Source organism: Aspergillus sclerotioniger, assembly GCF_003184525.1.
Source record: "Aspergillus sclerotioniger CBS 115572 chromosome Unknown BO94scaffold_39, whole genome shotgun sequence".
NCBI classification, from domain to species: Eukaryota; Fungi; Ascomycota; class Eurotiomycetes; order Eurotiales; family Aspergillaceae; genus Aspergillus; species Aspergillus sclerotioniger.
The window spans coordinates 13,080-28,870 of record NW_020291029.1 but is presented as its reverse complement, the minus strand read 5'-3'; the positions used below and the strand labels follow the sequence as shown (position 1 = coordinate 28,870).

The following is a 15,791-nucleotide window of genomic DNA, read 5'->3' as shown; positions in this document are numbered from 1 at the left end:
TGCATTGAGCAGGAATTTGGCGGAAATGTTCTAGAGAGAAATCTTTTGTAGCCGTTCAGGCTGACAACGGGAGGTGATCAATGGAGAATATCTACTTCGATCGGCATTTGAGATCAGCAGATATGCGCGCTGCTTACTATCCGACGAGAGTAACACGGCATGGGTATCCGTTTGCTGGATGAGTTCCGGCTTTCTCGGTTTGATACGCTCTCTCCCCATTTACCAGCTTAGGTCTCCTGTCCTGCAAGCCCATAGATCGAGCGCATCTACCCATGAATCCTTCTTGCTTTGAATTCATTGCATCCCACTCATCGTAAGCTGGTCTGATATCAAATTTACGGGCTGTCATAACGAGAACTACTCGCATTTCATTGTTAACGAGGGTTTGACCGATGCAATTCCGCGGACCTTGCTCAAACGGGCGATATGAGCCCGGATCGGGATAAAGCTCGTGGCCTGCATCAACAAGCCACCGCTCAGGCAGAAATTCTGCCGCGCGTGGCCATACCCTGGGGTTGTGATGGATGGGCTGGTGTAGAACGACGATGCTGATATCATCCATCAAAGGATACGTGTTGCCATGCCGATCGGTCAGAGACAGGCCATCGCTGCCTTGGCGCATGGTACCCGCGGGAGGATAGAGTCGGAGGGTTTCCTTGATCACTGCCATTGTATATGAGCATTGGTTGAGCAGTGCAGGCTGTTCAAGGAGTAGCTGTGCTGCAGTAGCGGGATCCTGCCCAAAGACTTGATCATGTTCCTGCCGGACACGGGCCAACGCTTCAGGGTCTTGTGCCAGTAGATGATACACATAGGCAATGCTGCTGGCAGTGGTATCTGTTCCAGCGAAGAGAAACAGCCGAATCTGGTACGTCACATATTCTGCAAAGTGGTCGTCCAGTTTGGTGGCTTGTGAGATGTGTTTGTTTTTATTATCTAGGTACGCCTCTAAGGCTAGTGTGATGATGGATTTTGCTCGCTTAGAGCCAGAAGAAATATCAGCTTGCTTTATCTCGGAGAAGCGTTGATTCAGTGCTTTGCGAATCCACTTGTTCATGACACGGCCATAGTATCGTTGAATGAGAGGCCGCAGTGGATGTGCCAGTACACGGGGATCCCAAAACGAGTGCCATCTAGTGATATGCCCAAGGGCGGTTGCAATGATATTATCAGAATTCTGATGGTCCAAGTCCGCATCCCTGCGCCAGTTAACAGGTGCTATATATGATGCAGATCACTTACAAGGTTACTTTGAGAATGACGTCCATGGTCAATCGCGTAGTGAGGTCATCCAGGGCGAACAATTCTCCAGAATTCGCTTTCTCGTGCAGCTTGTCACAGAAAACCCCGACTGACTTGATAACTTCGGGTAGTAGGTCTTGCATGCTACCTGCGCTAAAACCTGGATTGAAGACGGATCTCCACGCCTTCCATTCAGTGTTTCCCATGGAAATCATACTAGGCCCACCTGTGATCGGTCCCATGAACCGAGGCTGGATGACAGTCTTGGGAAGATTCAATTTAGTTGTCGCCTGGGACGCTGCTTCTGGATTGAATACCAAGTACTGCGCAGGGGACACCGGCCATACGTCCAGAAAAAAGATCTCCGTGTCGGTAAATTCCGATGCCAACTCTTGCGTAGCAAGCGCCACGTTAGCATCGGCGGGCAGACGATTGACATAGTCAGAAAGCACGAAGATGTGACCTGTTAGCCAGTTCCATCCTTTTGGCATGGGCTAGAATTGGTTAATAACAGAGTGATGTAGGCGGGGTCGTCTTACAATGCCTTGTTTGCGGAGCCGGTTGATTCTGGACCGGTGTTGGTAGAGCGCATAGAGACCGTACGCGACGGCGCTTACAAAAGGCAAGCAGAGGGTTAGGAGAAGATTGGTAAATGCCATTGCGCTGTGCTGGTGTCCCTCGCTTCAACAAGGCGGAGAAGAAGATAGGGGAAGAAGAAGGAGGAGACGAGACCCAATGGAGGCGGTGAATGACTGTTCAACTTGCCTAACCCGTGATCTACCCGTGATCTGCCCTGTCCACCTCCTCCACTTTCTGTATACATTGGATGGAGCAGAAAGCAACCTCATACATCTGGAATTAAACCAGATAAGCACACCTGGTTAAACTGAAAACACCCTCTCATGGTTTATTCATGTGCACGCAATCCGAATGTCAAGCGGCTGAGCATTGTGCTGAGTGTATCCCTTGCATGTCCATTCCAGAGCATCAGCAGTTCTACCTTGCAGTTGGGCAGCACTCAAGTTGGTCCAATGGAGAAATGTATTCACTGCTACTGGCTGGCTCGGGTAGGAGGAAGCGGAAGCACTCTGATTTCACATGTCAGTCATATCCCGAGCGATTGACTCGTTGAAGGCACTGCGATAACCATAACTGTCTGCTGGTCATGATTTGTAATGTTGTATTGACAGCAGCTATCTCACCAATACCTACGGAGTAGACCGTGGACAATGATTAGATCATCTGTGGTACAGAGCAATATGGCCACCATGACCCTATATCCAACCCCACGGATAACAGGCATACCTGCCATAGAAGGAATTGCTCCCAACCCCGCACATTGCGAATACGTCAGGAATTGAAGCCGAGACTTCAACAAGACCGAGGATCTCCAAGACAGTGAAACCCCTTGGCCCCTTGCATATATTAACGTGGCGGTATCATCCGCGTGAGGCCGACCATATACAGTCAGCCCAAAGTATGTAGGAGGGGTCTTAAGCCTTCGACTCCCACAGATGAAACCCGTCCGCCTCGATAGCCTTGACTTACTCAAAGTGGTTCTGTCTGCGGAGTTGCCCTTCACTGAAGTATTCATGCACTTTTCCGGCACCATATCTGGGCCTTCAAAATGACGGGCTCGTCTCTGGCTACCCCGAGTGATATCTCGCAGAAACTATCACTAGGCAAGATTGGACGGATTACTCAATCGCAGTACGCGGTAAGGCTATGAAGCCCGAGAACCATAGCAAACTCTTAACGAGAACCTTGACATTAGATTGCAATTGGCGTCTTTTTCGGAATCGCCGTGCTTTCGTTCCTCGGCCGCATCTTCATCCGACTGTTCACCCGTCGACGGCTATTTCTGGATGATGCATTCCTTAGCTTTGCTTTTGCCACGCTGCTTGTAGGAACTGTCCTCGGGTACCTCCGTGCATATACCATCTATACCGAGCTTGCGGCCATGGAAGGAGATATCACTGCCATCCTCGTCATCGGTTCCAACCTATCGGCACATGAACAGGATTTTGGCTACAACATTGCCTTCATCGGTCTTTTATGGACAACAGTATTTGCCGTGAAATGGTGCTACCTGGCATTTTTCCATCCGTTGCTGGTGGGAATGTCGCGGTGGTTTATCTACTACTACCGCTTTACCATTGGATTGTCCCTTGTTTCGTGGGTTTTGAGCTCATTCGTTGCACCAATCGTACCTTGTCCATACACCGGGATGAAGGCAGTCCGTGAGTACTCCTATAACAATAACAACCAGCACTAATTCCACTAGTAAAATGCTTTCCCACTTTACCAGTATCCAACAGCACAATGCTAGCAATGATCTGGCTCCCACCAATCCTCGACGCACTCACAGACTTGATGAGTATGTCCCTCCCATTCCAGTCAAAACAACAACTAACCAATCCCAGTCATCAGCATCCCAATCCGCCTCCTCTACAAAGTCCAAGTACGCACCTTAACAAAGATCGGACTGGGTTGCTTCCTCTGCCTTTCCATCTTCATGTGCGCATGCTCCATCATCCGCACAGCAGGCACATGGTACCACGGGTTCCTCGACTACCCATGGCAGGTATTCTGGCTGCACCTGGAGGGATGTATTGGTGTGACCATGGGATCCATCACCGTCTACCGATCTACTCTCATCGGCTCGAATGAGGTATCCACTGCATTTAGGAAATATCTCACCAGGATTAGAGATGCGGTTCTGGGATCGTCAAGTGATGCATCGGCGCCGCCTGGAGAGGAAATCAGAACCAAGACGCGTCGATTCGGGTTGCCGTCTATCCCACAAGCGACTATAACGGGAGTTCGTACTTGGTTTGGGATGTCCAAGAAGGAACCCAATGCTAGCGAGGGCTCAGGGATGACTAGTTTTGGGAGTGATGATATTGATTATCATGCTTTGTTGAAATCTCCTAAGGCGGCAGCAGACCCTCGAAGAAGATGAATTTATGCGAGCTTAGAATAGCCGGATTTCAACTATTAGTTGCTGCAGCATTGTATAGCTTATGGTGTAAACATGACCCGACGTCTAATTTCCGGAATACTCTGCTCATGATGTCTACAGCCACCCAGATATACCTCTTCCTGCAAGGAATCTCAAAGCACCACAATCCCCTTCATACTCCCCTCAGCCCTCCAATCCTCAATAACCCCCAACCAATGCTCAATCCCCCAGCCCCAAATCCCCGACCGTGCCAAAACCATTTGCTTCTCAGGCGACAGACGATCCAGATCCCCCTCCAGATTGAGATATCCCGGAGTGCATCCCAACACCACCCCCATTGGCGCTGAACGCATCATCACCTGCAATGCCCAGTCCTCGGCCGCCTCCATAGACGGCGCCACAACAAAGCGCTCCCCGTCAGCCCTCCGCATCGATTCCGTCAGAATATACGCAATATGCTTGGCGTACTCGTCCAGACTAAACCGATAATTCCCACTGGTAGCGGCCTGCTCCGGACTGGAGAGGAACAGATTGGGGAATTTGGCATCGATGACCCCGTGGAGGGTCGTTGGTCCCACACGAGACCATTCCTCGCTCATCGACACCCCATTCAACCCTATAATCGACATGTTGGCTTTCTCGGCGGGAGTCCCAGCCGGCGGGGCCAGATACCCCGTTGCGAAGATGACCACATCAGCCTGGTATGACTTGCCCCCGATCACCACCGAATCGGTCGTCATGCGCTCGATGCCCTTACCGTCCGTATCAACCAGCGTCACGTTCTCCCGGTTAAAGGTCTTCAGATACTCATCATGAAACAGCGGCCGTTTGCACCAAACCGGATACCAGGGCTTCAGTCTCTCGGCGGTATCAGGATCCTCCACCTCTCGATCCACCCGCGCATGAATCCCCGCCTGCCGCGGCGCATCCATCTCAATCAACCTCTCCTGGTATGCCGGAATCTCCTCCGGCAACATCGGCCCCCCGACATCCCCCGTCAGCCCTACCAACCCACGACTATGCGTCCACCCATCATCCACCAGATCCACGGCCGGCTTCTCCCCCAGCGTAAACTGCTGATGAAAATTCCGTATCCGTTCCCTCTGCCACCCTTTCGACCCGGCCACCTCCCTCCAAAACCACTCTTCATCCGTCACCCTCTGATCCCTCACCGCCACCGACGCAGCCGTCCTCTGCACCACCACCAACCGTTCACACCACCTCGCCAACACCGGAACAATCTGTACCGCCGTCGCCCCCGTCCCAACCACCACGACCCTCTTCCCCTTCAACCCCTCCAACCCCTTCTCCTCCCCTTCCTCCCCCGGCTCCCCCCCCAGTAACCTCATACCTCCACCTCGCCGCATGAAACACCTCCCCCATATACTCCCCTAACCCATCAACATCCGGCAATTTCGGCCAATTCAACACCCCCGCAGCCACAACCACAAACCTAGCCCTCACCTCCCCCTCCACCTTTTCCTCCCCCCTAACCATCCCCACAACCCACTCCCTCCCCGCCTCATCCCACCGCGCCCTCTCCACCTTCGTCCCAAAAACCCCACACCGTCCCAACCCCCACCTCCTCACCACAACATCCACATATCCACGTATTTCCTCCCCTGTCGCATACCGTTTGCTAGGCACATACCCCGTCTCTTCCAGATACGGCAGGTAGGAATAACTCTCAATATCGCAAGTCAGACCCGGGTAACGATTCCAGTACCAAGTTCCGCCGAAGTCGCTGGCTGAGTCGACAATACGGATATCCGTGGCTGGGATGTCGCGTTCGAGGAGGCGGATGGCGCATTGGATTCCGGCCCAGCCGGCGCCGATGATGAGGATTGGGGTTGTTGTGGGGAGGGGGGTGGTTGGATCTCGGGAGGGGGCCCATGGATCGGTGGTGATGTGGGCGTAGTGCGGGGAGGTGGGGTCGAGGTGGGGGTGGATGTATTGGGCGTTGCCGAGGGGATGGGGACGTTTGGTGAGGGAGGTGGTGTATTGGGATTTGAGATGAGCGAGGTTAATCCCTTATGGAGTTGGGGGGGAAGGGTTGGACATGATGGGAGAATGTATGATGGGTAATAGTTATTAGATGTAGGTAAAAGCAAAAAGAAAAAGATCACAACCATCAGATGATTGCATCGCATCGCATATTTAACGCCGACATCACCTGACGTGGCTGATATGTCGTGTACCCCGCTGTCAGAGGGGGCGGAGGCCGGCTCACTTTTTCGGCGCCATGATCATCGATTCTTGCATTATTCTCGGATGGAACCCCTCCGGGAGGGTCTTTCCGAGGCACTGATAGCTGTGTATATCTACGGTTCGCATCGGTATGTGGCATTAGGCGGTGCGGGAGTGAACCCGAATCTGGCTAATGCAGGGAGGGTTTCTCGGAAGGATCCTGAACTAGGGATGTGAGGTGTACTCGCCTGCGTCGTAGAGATTAATGATGTTTGAAGTCGAGAATCCGACTTTGAAGATGTTATCAAGCACCGCAACATGGTTGGATAGGATCGACCTTAAACCGTATCCGGTAACCAGATCGGCCCAAATTAAATGGATTGATTAAATGATAGAGATACTACTGGGTTCCAGATGGAGAATTCGATTAAGAGTATCGGGTCGCTTTCCGACAGCCTGATGTATCTATGAGGTCCAGAATCCACTCTCCAATCTACTTTCTGAAAAAGTTAGGACTGAGCTGCAATCGTGTAAAGCAGTGTCTGTAGGTATTTTAATACCTAAACAAGTGACAAGTCATTCTGGCTAGCTGAACTTTCATCATGCCTGTATTGCCTGAGCGTGAATTGTTTTTTTCAGGAACACAGCAGTGATGCCTTAGGCCTAGCCTAATCTAACTACCGAATATAGCTTAGTGTGTTATGTTATTGAGCGTCTTGATTGGCTGGAAATAGACCGCTGCTTTCCCGACAACGCTAATCCTCTTTGGGTCGAGTACTCACCGCTACTAAGATACTGTAAGCTCATCTGAATATGAGTCTGAAATATCTGGGTCCTCCAATGCTCGAGTTGATGGTGTAAGTAAGTACCTAGGTATCCAAGGTAGCTAGATCTGCTTCGCTGCGGGGGTAGGACTGGATGAATATATTCGAGACTACTGTTTTTAGAAACAGTTATGTATCACTGCGACTCGGCCGAGGAGGTGTGGCGGGAAACGATCAAGGAGCTGGGATTTGCGAGGGTGGAGGATATACTGAAGGGGTTGTAGGGGGTGGTTGAAGTGGGAATTGGATACTATGTTGCAAGATTTACTGTAGGGTATTCTAGGTAACTATCTGTACAACCCCACAGTTATGTTGTAAATTCTCCATCAGTTCAATATTGAATGAAATACCTCTATATTCATGTCCATTAGATTCAAGTTCAAGGCTACACACCATCGAACAGGTCATCTAAATTCGATAATGGAAGGTATGCTACCGGCTGTCTTGTAGATATCAATAATCTTCTCCCATCTGTCCTGAGCACTGCCCTTAATCCGCCTCGTTGCTATACCCAAAACTCCTATATCGATCATCCCCCGACTCTATCCCAAATTAGTATAATGCATAAACCATTGAAAAAGAAAGCGAAACTCGCATACTCACATCAAACACCGCAACGACCCGTTTAACCTCATCCATCGCCAGAAACCCCCGAGCTTGTCGAACAGTCAAACGAACATCACATCCCACCGAATAGGGCTGTCGACTGTCCTGGTCAGGTCCATCATCCTCTTCAAACCCGTGAATAACACTCACCACCCGAACACAATTCAATCCACGATGAGCAGCGATTCCTCGCAAGACCCTAACATCCAATATAAGCCGGATCCCGGGATACGGCCAATCATCCCGCGCAGCATACCCCTTTCTATACATATCACTTGTAGCTAGCTTCGCTCCAGGAGTAGTATATCCCAGCATGACACTCGGTCGATCGGCAAAGATAAACTCCATCCCGGTAATACACACATTCCCGGTGTCTTGGAGCACGGAGATGGCGATTTGGCGTAACGACGGCACAATGTCCACTGATTCGAGATGCATCCCGCGGTAGGTGGTATGATGGTAATGGTGAAGGGCATTGCCGCGGAAGGCCAGTGGACGAGGTTGTCCCGAGTGAATGGCCACTGCGGTGTCTCGGAGCCATCGCAAGGCCTCCCAGGCGTGGATCTCGAACTGAAACCACCCACTGCAGTTCAGGTGACAGGTACAATGGTATAGAAGTATCCAGCCGATGTCTCGTCTGCGGTCTGGGTTGGTGAAATCTTTGATAACAGGGAGAAGGAATCCATGTTCGCCATTGATGTCGAACCGTGTTCTCCAAAAGGTGGAACTGGAGAAGAGCGGCGTCGCAGCACGGGATGCTTGTCGGAGATGTAAAACGTCTCGAGTAGACAAGAGCACCCCGATAGTTTCAATGATCTCCATCGGGAGACGCTGGAAAGGGTCCGTTGGATGTTGAACGGCAGGCCGTTCTGCGGTGGTTTCTAAAGGCTTGGGCGGGTCTTTTGCAAACCGCATGAGTTCTTCAAGTGTCGGGAGACCAAAGTGACCATTGGGAATGATACGCTTTTGGTCTTCGGAAAAGAGCCAAGGAGAAGACCCGGATCTGCTGGGTAATTCTCTAGCAGCCCACGGACGACCCCCCACCGGTAGGGGCATACACTCCAATGCCTCGTAGAGACAGACTAGGGGGACTTCCTCAGGGTTGAGGTGCTCGTGGAGACGATGCCAGCATAAATCATGGAAAAGATACAGGTCTGTTTTTTTATGGGAGGGAAGAGCATTGGTTTTCCATGCCGTGGCCTCGTCATCTTCGGGAATCTGGAAATAGGGTCTTGTGGGCAGTGCTGAAAGGGCTCTGGTCACTTTAACCCCTGCTGGAGTGCAGTACACTACAGGCAGTCAGTCGGTCGGTTCATTCGGCTCAAAAAGGATTATGAAAGACTTACTTGCTCTGAATTGCGCTGTCCATGGCTGGCCACCTGCCGTATCGACGCCACATACCATGCAAAACGGAGGGAAAGTGACCCAGTGATTGATTTGTATTGCTGAAAACATATTGCGTTAATCGGCTGGAAGTGTGTGTTCTTATAGAATTCACATTAGGATCGGAGATGGCCTATGCTAGCTATTACACAACGGGCTGGCCTGCATGGAACGGATTTCCGAAACTCGAGACAAGTCCGGACCATGACATAACACTGAGCCAATGTGTATTTACAGAGTAGTGCAAGGTATTGACGCTCTATTTGACGGTTAGAGCTGCTGGATGGTCTGTTTAACGCTTGGTAGACTGTATGATAAAAAATGAAGTAGAGTAGTGTGGTGTAAGTAGGAAAGAGAACAGGAAATCAGCCGGACCAACAATATCGCCGCAGCCGCGGCCCTTAACGGCAAGCGCCCAGGAACCGACAGCTTGATCAAGCGCACGAATTAACCGAGATAAATCAAAATGATAGATGACACCGGAAACTACGTTGGACCAAACAGGTGTAGACCTATTGGTTCACTATATACAGGCTGTGTTGCCTACTAGAGTGCCTATAGTACGGAGATGGAGTAGGGCAAGGATATGTTCCCTTATTACCATTTGAAAGGAAGAAGGGAATTCCTAGTAACATCAGGAAAAACCCAGTTTCTGCATCTCCAAGGAACTTTTGTTTAAAAGCAGTATTCTAGCTCTTATGATCCCGTGGGCTTCTGAGCCACCCTCGCATCAAGCCCATGCAAACTCTTACATCGACAAGCCCCCAACTCAAAACAATCATTGCAGATTGCAAGGCGCTCTTGACAGCAGTCTCCAACGCAGGTATAGAACCCGTTGTCGGAGAATATGGGCAAGGTACAGATATCGCACCATGCTCCTGATTTAATCCCAGTGTTGTTCTTATTATCGGTTTTCTGGAGTACTGGGCCGGAGTCCTGGAGTCTGATGCCTAGGGTATAGGCATGATTTAAGAGAAGATGTTCGATGGCAGGATAGTTGCATCTGCGGGCCCACCAAAGAGGCGTTTTGCCGATGTAGTCTGTTGAATCTAGTTCGGTGGTATGAGGGTGGGAGTTGAGGAGGGTGCGGACTAGATTTTCTTGGCCTTGTTTTACGGCCACGTGAAGGAGTGTTGAGAGGTAGATGTCGTGCGAGGTTATATCGCAACCATGTGAGATTATTAGGGTGGCGAGGTGTTCGTGTCCGTGAACTGAAGCTAAAAAGGCAGGGCTTCTTCCGAAGATGTCGGTTGAATTTAGGTCTACCTTTTTGGTTTGGAGGAGGAGGTTCACGATGGCTTCGTGGTTGGATGCGATTGCGAGGGTGAGGGGTGTGCCTCCGTTCGTGTCCTGGAGTTCGAGGGTTGCGTTTCGGTTGATCAAGTGTTGGACGACAGTTGTGTGGCCTCCAACACATGCCCAGTGGAGGGCTGTTCGGTTATGTTTGTCGGGGCGGTTGATGTCGATGGAGGTGTTGAGGAGGACTTTTACGACTGCATCGTGTCCTAGTTCGGCGGCGATGGCGAGGGCAGTTTCGCCGTTTGGGTGGCTTTGGGAGAGTACATTGGGGCGGTGCTTGATTAGTGAGGCTACGACACCGTAGTGGTTGACTCTCACTGCTAGGAGAAGTGCTGTCCAGCCGTGGATGGTTTTATGGTCAGCGCTGGCACCGTGGTTCAGGAGTAATTCCACTGCCCCTTGGTGACCGTTTCTGGCCGCCCTCATCAGTGCAGTCCAGCCCTCTTTGTTTGGAGACTCGGTATCGGCGCCATAGTCTAAAAGTATGGCTACCACTTTTTCATATCCTGCTGCGGCTGCGATGGATAGTGGGGTGTTTCCGGAGGTCGTTTGGTGGTCGATATTGACATCACGTTGGAGCAGTCGTCGCACCACACTGAGGTAATTGCCTTGCGCTGCAAACGAGAGTGGTGTGAAGCCCATGCTATTGGCGTGTTCTCGATTCGCACCATATTCCAGAAGTACCTGGACCACTTCTTCGTGACCGTTGGAAGCGGCTGCTAGGAGAGGCCGCCAGTTTGAACTGTCCTCACACTCGATGTTGGCGTGATGCTCTAGTAGTAGCCTGACCACATTAGCATGACCGGCTATTGAGGCCAATGAAAGTGGTGAAGAACCACCGTCGCTACGAGCTTCTATATCAGCGCCTTGCTTGATCAAAAGCTCTACTACCGACGGAAAGCCTTCTAAGGCTGCTTCGCAGAGTGCGGTTCTGCCATATTCGCTGTCTTTTGCGTCAATATCCGCGCCATACTCAAGGAGTAGCCTTACTACTCTCTCATGTCCATTCACAGCGGCTTTGTTCAGCGGGCTCCGGTTGTTTTTTGAATCGGTAGCATTGACATTTGCATGTTTGTCAAGTAACCGCCGGACTACCTGTTCATGGCCATGTTCGGCAGCGAACAATAGCGGGGTGAAATGTGACTGTGTATCTCTGGCCTCGATATCGGCACCTTTGTCGAGAAGCAGGCTCACAATGGTCTCGAATCCGTTAAAGGCAGCTAGAATGAGCGGCGTGGAGTTGTATACAGAATCCCTAGTGTGAATATCGGCGCCGTGGTCTAGAAGTTGCTGGACTACGGCAGAGTGACCTCCGCCTACTGCTCGGGAAAGAGGAGTCTGGCCGTACTGGGAATCCTCGAGCTCAAGGTCGGCTCCATTCTCAATGAGAAATCTTACTGCCGACTCGTGTCCCTTTCCTGCTGCCAAGAAGAGAGGTGTATAACCATATTCAGCATCGGTGATGAGGTTGATATCGATAGCCTCTTTAATCAGAATGGTCAGGGCCTTTTCCAAGTCCCAATAAGCAGCCATGTGAAGAGGACTGAAATGTTTGGGATACTTGGTGTACCAGTCTTCACAGTGTTGTTCGAGAGTGTAGTCCAACTGGACGGCAGATATCATTTTGTTTGGGCTGTTCAGATACCGTAGGATTAGGTCTACCAGCTCGGGTGGTTGGCCGCATTTCTTGACATGTATCCCCCAGAACATAGAAGTGTATTCGATGAATGGGTACTTCTCCAGCCTCTCAAAGATTGAATCTTCTGTATTACAAGGCCCAGCTTCGAAGACGTCGAATGAGAGATAGGTAAGGCAGATTGTTGAAAAGTCAACCTCCCCATGAGGAAAAAGCTCAAGCTGGACACTTTCGAGGTATTCCTGGAGGGTGTAGTGAATTAGACGAGCACAGTTACTCTCTTCGTCGATCATGATGAGACCAGCACAGAGATTGATGATAATCTCTGCTTCTGAAATAGCCGTCCTATCGATGTCGGTATCACCAGGTTCTACGGCCAAGGCATGAAGTAGCTCATTCACCCGCAGCGGCTTTGTTGCAAAGAACACATATGAGAGCGCTTTCATTCCAAATTCCGCGTCAATCGGGTTTTGCTCTTGGATCCTTGCAATTGCTTCTTGGTAAGTAGCACAGATCCCAGTAGGAAAGGTCTCTAGACTTTTTCGAACCGATCGCGGGCTTTGCTTGGCAAGACCGGCCATCTGAAGACATGCAAGAAGAAACCTGCACAACAAGATCAGAATATGAAGTGAAATAAAAACATGTTTTTATCATCTTCACGCAGAACTTACATTCCTTTTGCCTTGGCACTAATACTGTGTATAATCTCCTCCCTGAGCTGTGGATCTCGCGCGATCAATTTGGTCAGGCTGGTGTCTCTGTCAATCTCAGACAATAAGTACTCTTTTATATCAGATTCTCGTGCCACTATTTCGAGCCTTGATATATGAACAAGGTATGAGTCAAGATCGACATGTGGTCGAGAGGTGATAAAGATGTGCATAAATCCCTGCATTCTCTTCAGGTACCAGAGAAATTTGTCTCGATTGTCTTTGGAGCATTCATCCTAGTAACCACATTGGTAATCAGATTGCATTACTTTCAGATAATGACCGGACACAAAGCTTGACATGTTGATGTTGAAGATATAACTTACAAGGGCATCAATGAAGATGTGGACCCGAGAAAAATGAGTGACGAGAGACTTCATGACCGACAGACGATCCTCATTGGTGACAGCTCTTGTTTTCTGCTGCTTCTTCTCGTGAAAGCGTTTCAACTCTGTGGGCACTGTATCTATCTGCTCGGCGAGCTGTTGGGATAAGCTTGCGATTAGTTCACCGCCGCTTTTTGTCATTGGATCTTTGTAGTCGCAATACACATATGCCACTGCAATATTTCCAGAAAAAGCCTTCTGCTGGACATAATCAACCGCGACGGACCTGTTCAGCCTCAGAGAGGATTGATTTGATGTTCGACTGGCGGGTCAGCTACTTACGTCAACACAGTTTTGCCGGTACCAGCTGAAGCCATCTATCAATTGATGAAGTCGTTAAGTTGTTGTTGCGACTTACCAGTTCCGGTACACCATAGAGTAGTACACTTATCTCCGTGAAACCACTGTTGGAACTCATCACTATCCAGTAGCCATTGTCCAGTATTTGGATGATGCTTTGCGAGAACGTCATGGTGCTTATCATGGAATTTCACTGATGACAGTGACCTCAAAATATCCTCGCGTTCGGAAGCAATAGCATCGTGTGCCTCTTTATCCTCTCGATCTATTCACATTTAGTCTGGAACTCGTGACTGATGAATCACTGGCCAATCATCGAAGCGTACCTTCGACATACTGATTAATCCTCTCAGTATGAGTAACAATCGTCTCAGTCTTTTGCTCCGTACGTGTAGAGATAACCAAGCTTCGTTGTAACTCAACTAGAGTCGCATTTCTGACAGCAATGTTCTCATTTTCGACTGATCTGTGAAACTCCGCGTATGCAGCCCGTAGTTCGCTATCTTCCCCTTTGACCAGGTTCTTGAATCCCTTGACTGAGCAAGCGGTAGCTGTTAGCGATAAAATACGGAGGACAACGCTGAGACATCAAGATAGCCAGTATCACCACCGTTGATGAACTCACGAAATCTATTCTGGCGAGTATATTTCACCGACACCCCACAAAGAACCAACACCGAGGTAAGGACCCTAGCAAGCGCAGCGTGCAATTCCGGCATAGGAGGGATAGATCCTTCCAAGATCTTCAGTTGGCTGAGATATTGATCCAAGTCCTTGAAGAAATCATTGAGGGTGTCGTAGTCGGATGAAACGGATTTGGCTGTCTACAGGTTGTTAGATATCCACCGGATGAGGCTTGAGCGAAATGAATCGTATACCTTGAGTAAGTAATTCACTGCAGACAGTATAACCGTGCTGGGCGCAAATGCCTGCCAACATCAACAATCAATAGAATGCCAATCCAATCCAAGACAAACACCCACGAGAGAAGCCGCCGAGCCAACGATATTCCCAACGGCCTCCACCATCCCCAAGCTCTTTCCGATTAAGGTGCGGAGCTTATCCAGTTTACCATTATCATGACGATGAAGGCGAAACCGTGACGCCGTCTTTCGAGTCTGGCGCAACAGTCCATCAACACTGGTGACTGGTTCCAAAGCGCCAATCTTCTGGTCGGTGATCTGCTCGTATCGATGAATGGCTTCTTGCCAGATGAGGGCAATGTCTGTAGGGGAATCAAGCGGTGGCGGACGGATGGCTAAGGCGAGGGTGGCCATTTCGTCATGAGGGGTAGATCTTGGGTGGATTGGACACCTTTGGGGTTGTCCTCCTGGCCTGGACCCTTATATGAGCGCCTCCGACGAGGCTGGGGAAGCTCAGCCCCGCGCTTATCATCTCACATGATGCTATCGTTGACAGGCGACGCCGAATATGCCGGGCTTCGGAAAGCAGTAATGCTTAGCGAGCACAGTGATTGGTCACCTTTTCTGTTCAGGACCACCAATCAGGGACCGAGATCGACCGGTTTTGTCAGTATCGTACATTTGCTGGTTTAGAAATCATATTTGGCAAAATGTTGGTCGCCCATAATATTTATAACTACTATTATACTACAAATACCATATAAACCATTCTCGAAGCCACAATGGCCAATCCAGTACCCTACTATGCCATCCACATCTCCTTTGAATATTATCACCTTCATCATATGCTCAAAGTCGGATGCCAACAATGCCTGAATTCCACGGGCACTCTAAACGAAGGCGAAGAGCTCCAACGCGAGTGCTGTGGCGACGAGAAGAAAAACATAAGAAACAGGAAAAGGTCCGGGGTGGTGAAAGTGACGGATTTTGTGATCCTCAAGATGATCCTAAGTGAGGTATCTTTGAGGACAAGGTATTGATGAGATCATAATCAGGAGGTACTTGGTAGGATAGGTCGAGGATGTAAAGTAACATGCATCTAATGAATAGAACAGTAATAGAAAGTTGATGTCAATACTTTGCACTGCTAGCTGTATGCTGCGCTTTAGGAATACTATAGATTTATTGCTTGAATAAATTAACAGTCACTCAACGAGGACATTGTTTCGTCAGTATACAGCTACAACAAAAGTGCAACCGAATGTTTAAGCCTTCTGAGATATTTCCCATAGTTGGCACTATTTGAGAAAATGCTGGGTAAAACAAGACCGCACTGAGACCATCCTAATGTCTGATAAGTACGGCTCTGATCTAACTGACAATATCTTTTTAC

At 49.7% G+C, this 15,791-nt stretch overlaps 5 protein-coding genes across 5 annotated transcripts; 1 reads left to right on the top strand and 4 right to left on the bottom strand.

Moving 5' to 3' along the window:
- Positions 1 to 136: 136 nt before the first annotated feature.
- On the bottom strand, positions 137 to 1,924 carry BO94DRAFT_569511 (cytochrome P450; the record flags this gene model as incomplete). The annotated part of the gene is made up of 3 exons (XM_025614742.1): positions 1,782 to 1,924; positions 1,243 to 1,736; positions 137 to 1,199 (listed from the first exon to the last, which is right to left on the bottom strand). The coding sequence occupies exons 1-3, from the start codon at positions 1,899 to 1,901 to the stop codon at positions 137 to 139; spliced, it is 1,677 nt and encodes a 558-aa protein (XP_025462583.1). The 5' UTR covers positions 1,902 to 1,924.
- An 833-nt stretch (positions 1,925 to 2,757) lies between these two features.
- BO94DRAFT_609388 (uncharacterized protein) lies at positions 2,758 to 4,204 on the top strand (the record flags this gene model as incomplete). The annotated part of the gene is made up of 4 exons (XM_025616580.1): positions 2,758 to 2,959; positions 3,017 to 3,482; positions 3,551 to 3,619; positions 3,666 to 4,204. The coding sequence occupies exons 1-4, from the start codon at positions 2,870 to 2,872 to the stop codon at positions 4,202 to 4,204; spliced, it is 1,164 nt and encodes a 387-aa protein (XP_025462582.1). The 5' UTR covers positions 2,758 to 2,869.
- A 152-nt stretch (positions 4,205 to 4,356) lies between these two features.
- Positions 4,357 to 6,551, bottom strand: BO94DRAFT_560553 (flavin-containing monooxygenase; the record flags this gene model as incomplete). Its single annotated transcript, XM_025614162.1, has 3 exons — positions 4,357 to 5,514; positions 5,549 to 6,081; positions 6,383 to 6,551. 3 exons carry the CDS (start codon positions 6,549 to 6,551, stop codon positions 4,357 to 4,359), a joined length of 1,860 nt encoding a protein of 619 aa, XP_025462581.1.
- Positions 6,552 to 7,619: 1,068 nt separating this feature from the next.
- On the bottom strand, positions 7,620 to 8,988 carry BO94DRAFT_477389 (F-box domain protein; the record flags this gene model as incomplete). The annotated part of the gene is made up of 2 exons (XM_025608640.1): positions 7,620 to 7,757; positions 7,819 to 8,988. Coding segments are annotated over 2 exons (1,308 nt in total), but the record flags the coding sequence as incomplete, so codon positions are not given.
- Positions 8,989 to 12,801: 3,813 nt separating this feature from the next.
- Positions 12,802 to 14,941, bottom strand: BO94DRAFT_268794 (uncharacterized protein). The gene is made up of 7 exons (XM_025606540.1): positions 14,519 to 14,941; positions 14,414 to 14,464; positions 14,161 to 14,359; positions 13,862 to 14,071; positions 13,594 to 13,800; positions 13,518 to 13,542; positions 12,802 to 13,461 (listed from the first exon to the last, which is right to left on the bottom strand). Exons 1-7 carry the CDS (start codon positions 14,810 to 14,812, stop codon positions 13,086 to 13,088), a joined length of 1,362 nt encoding a protein of 453 aa, XP_025462579.1. The 5' UTR covers positions 14,813 to 14,941; the 3' UTR covers positions 12,802 to 13,085.
- Between the last annotated feature and the right edge of the window lie 850 nt (positions 14,942 to 15,791).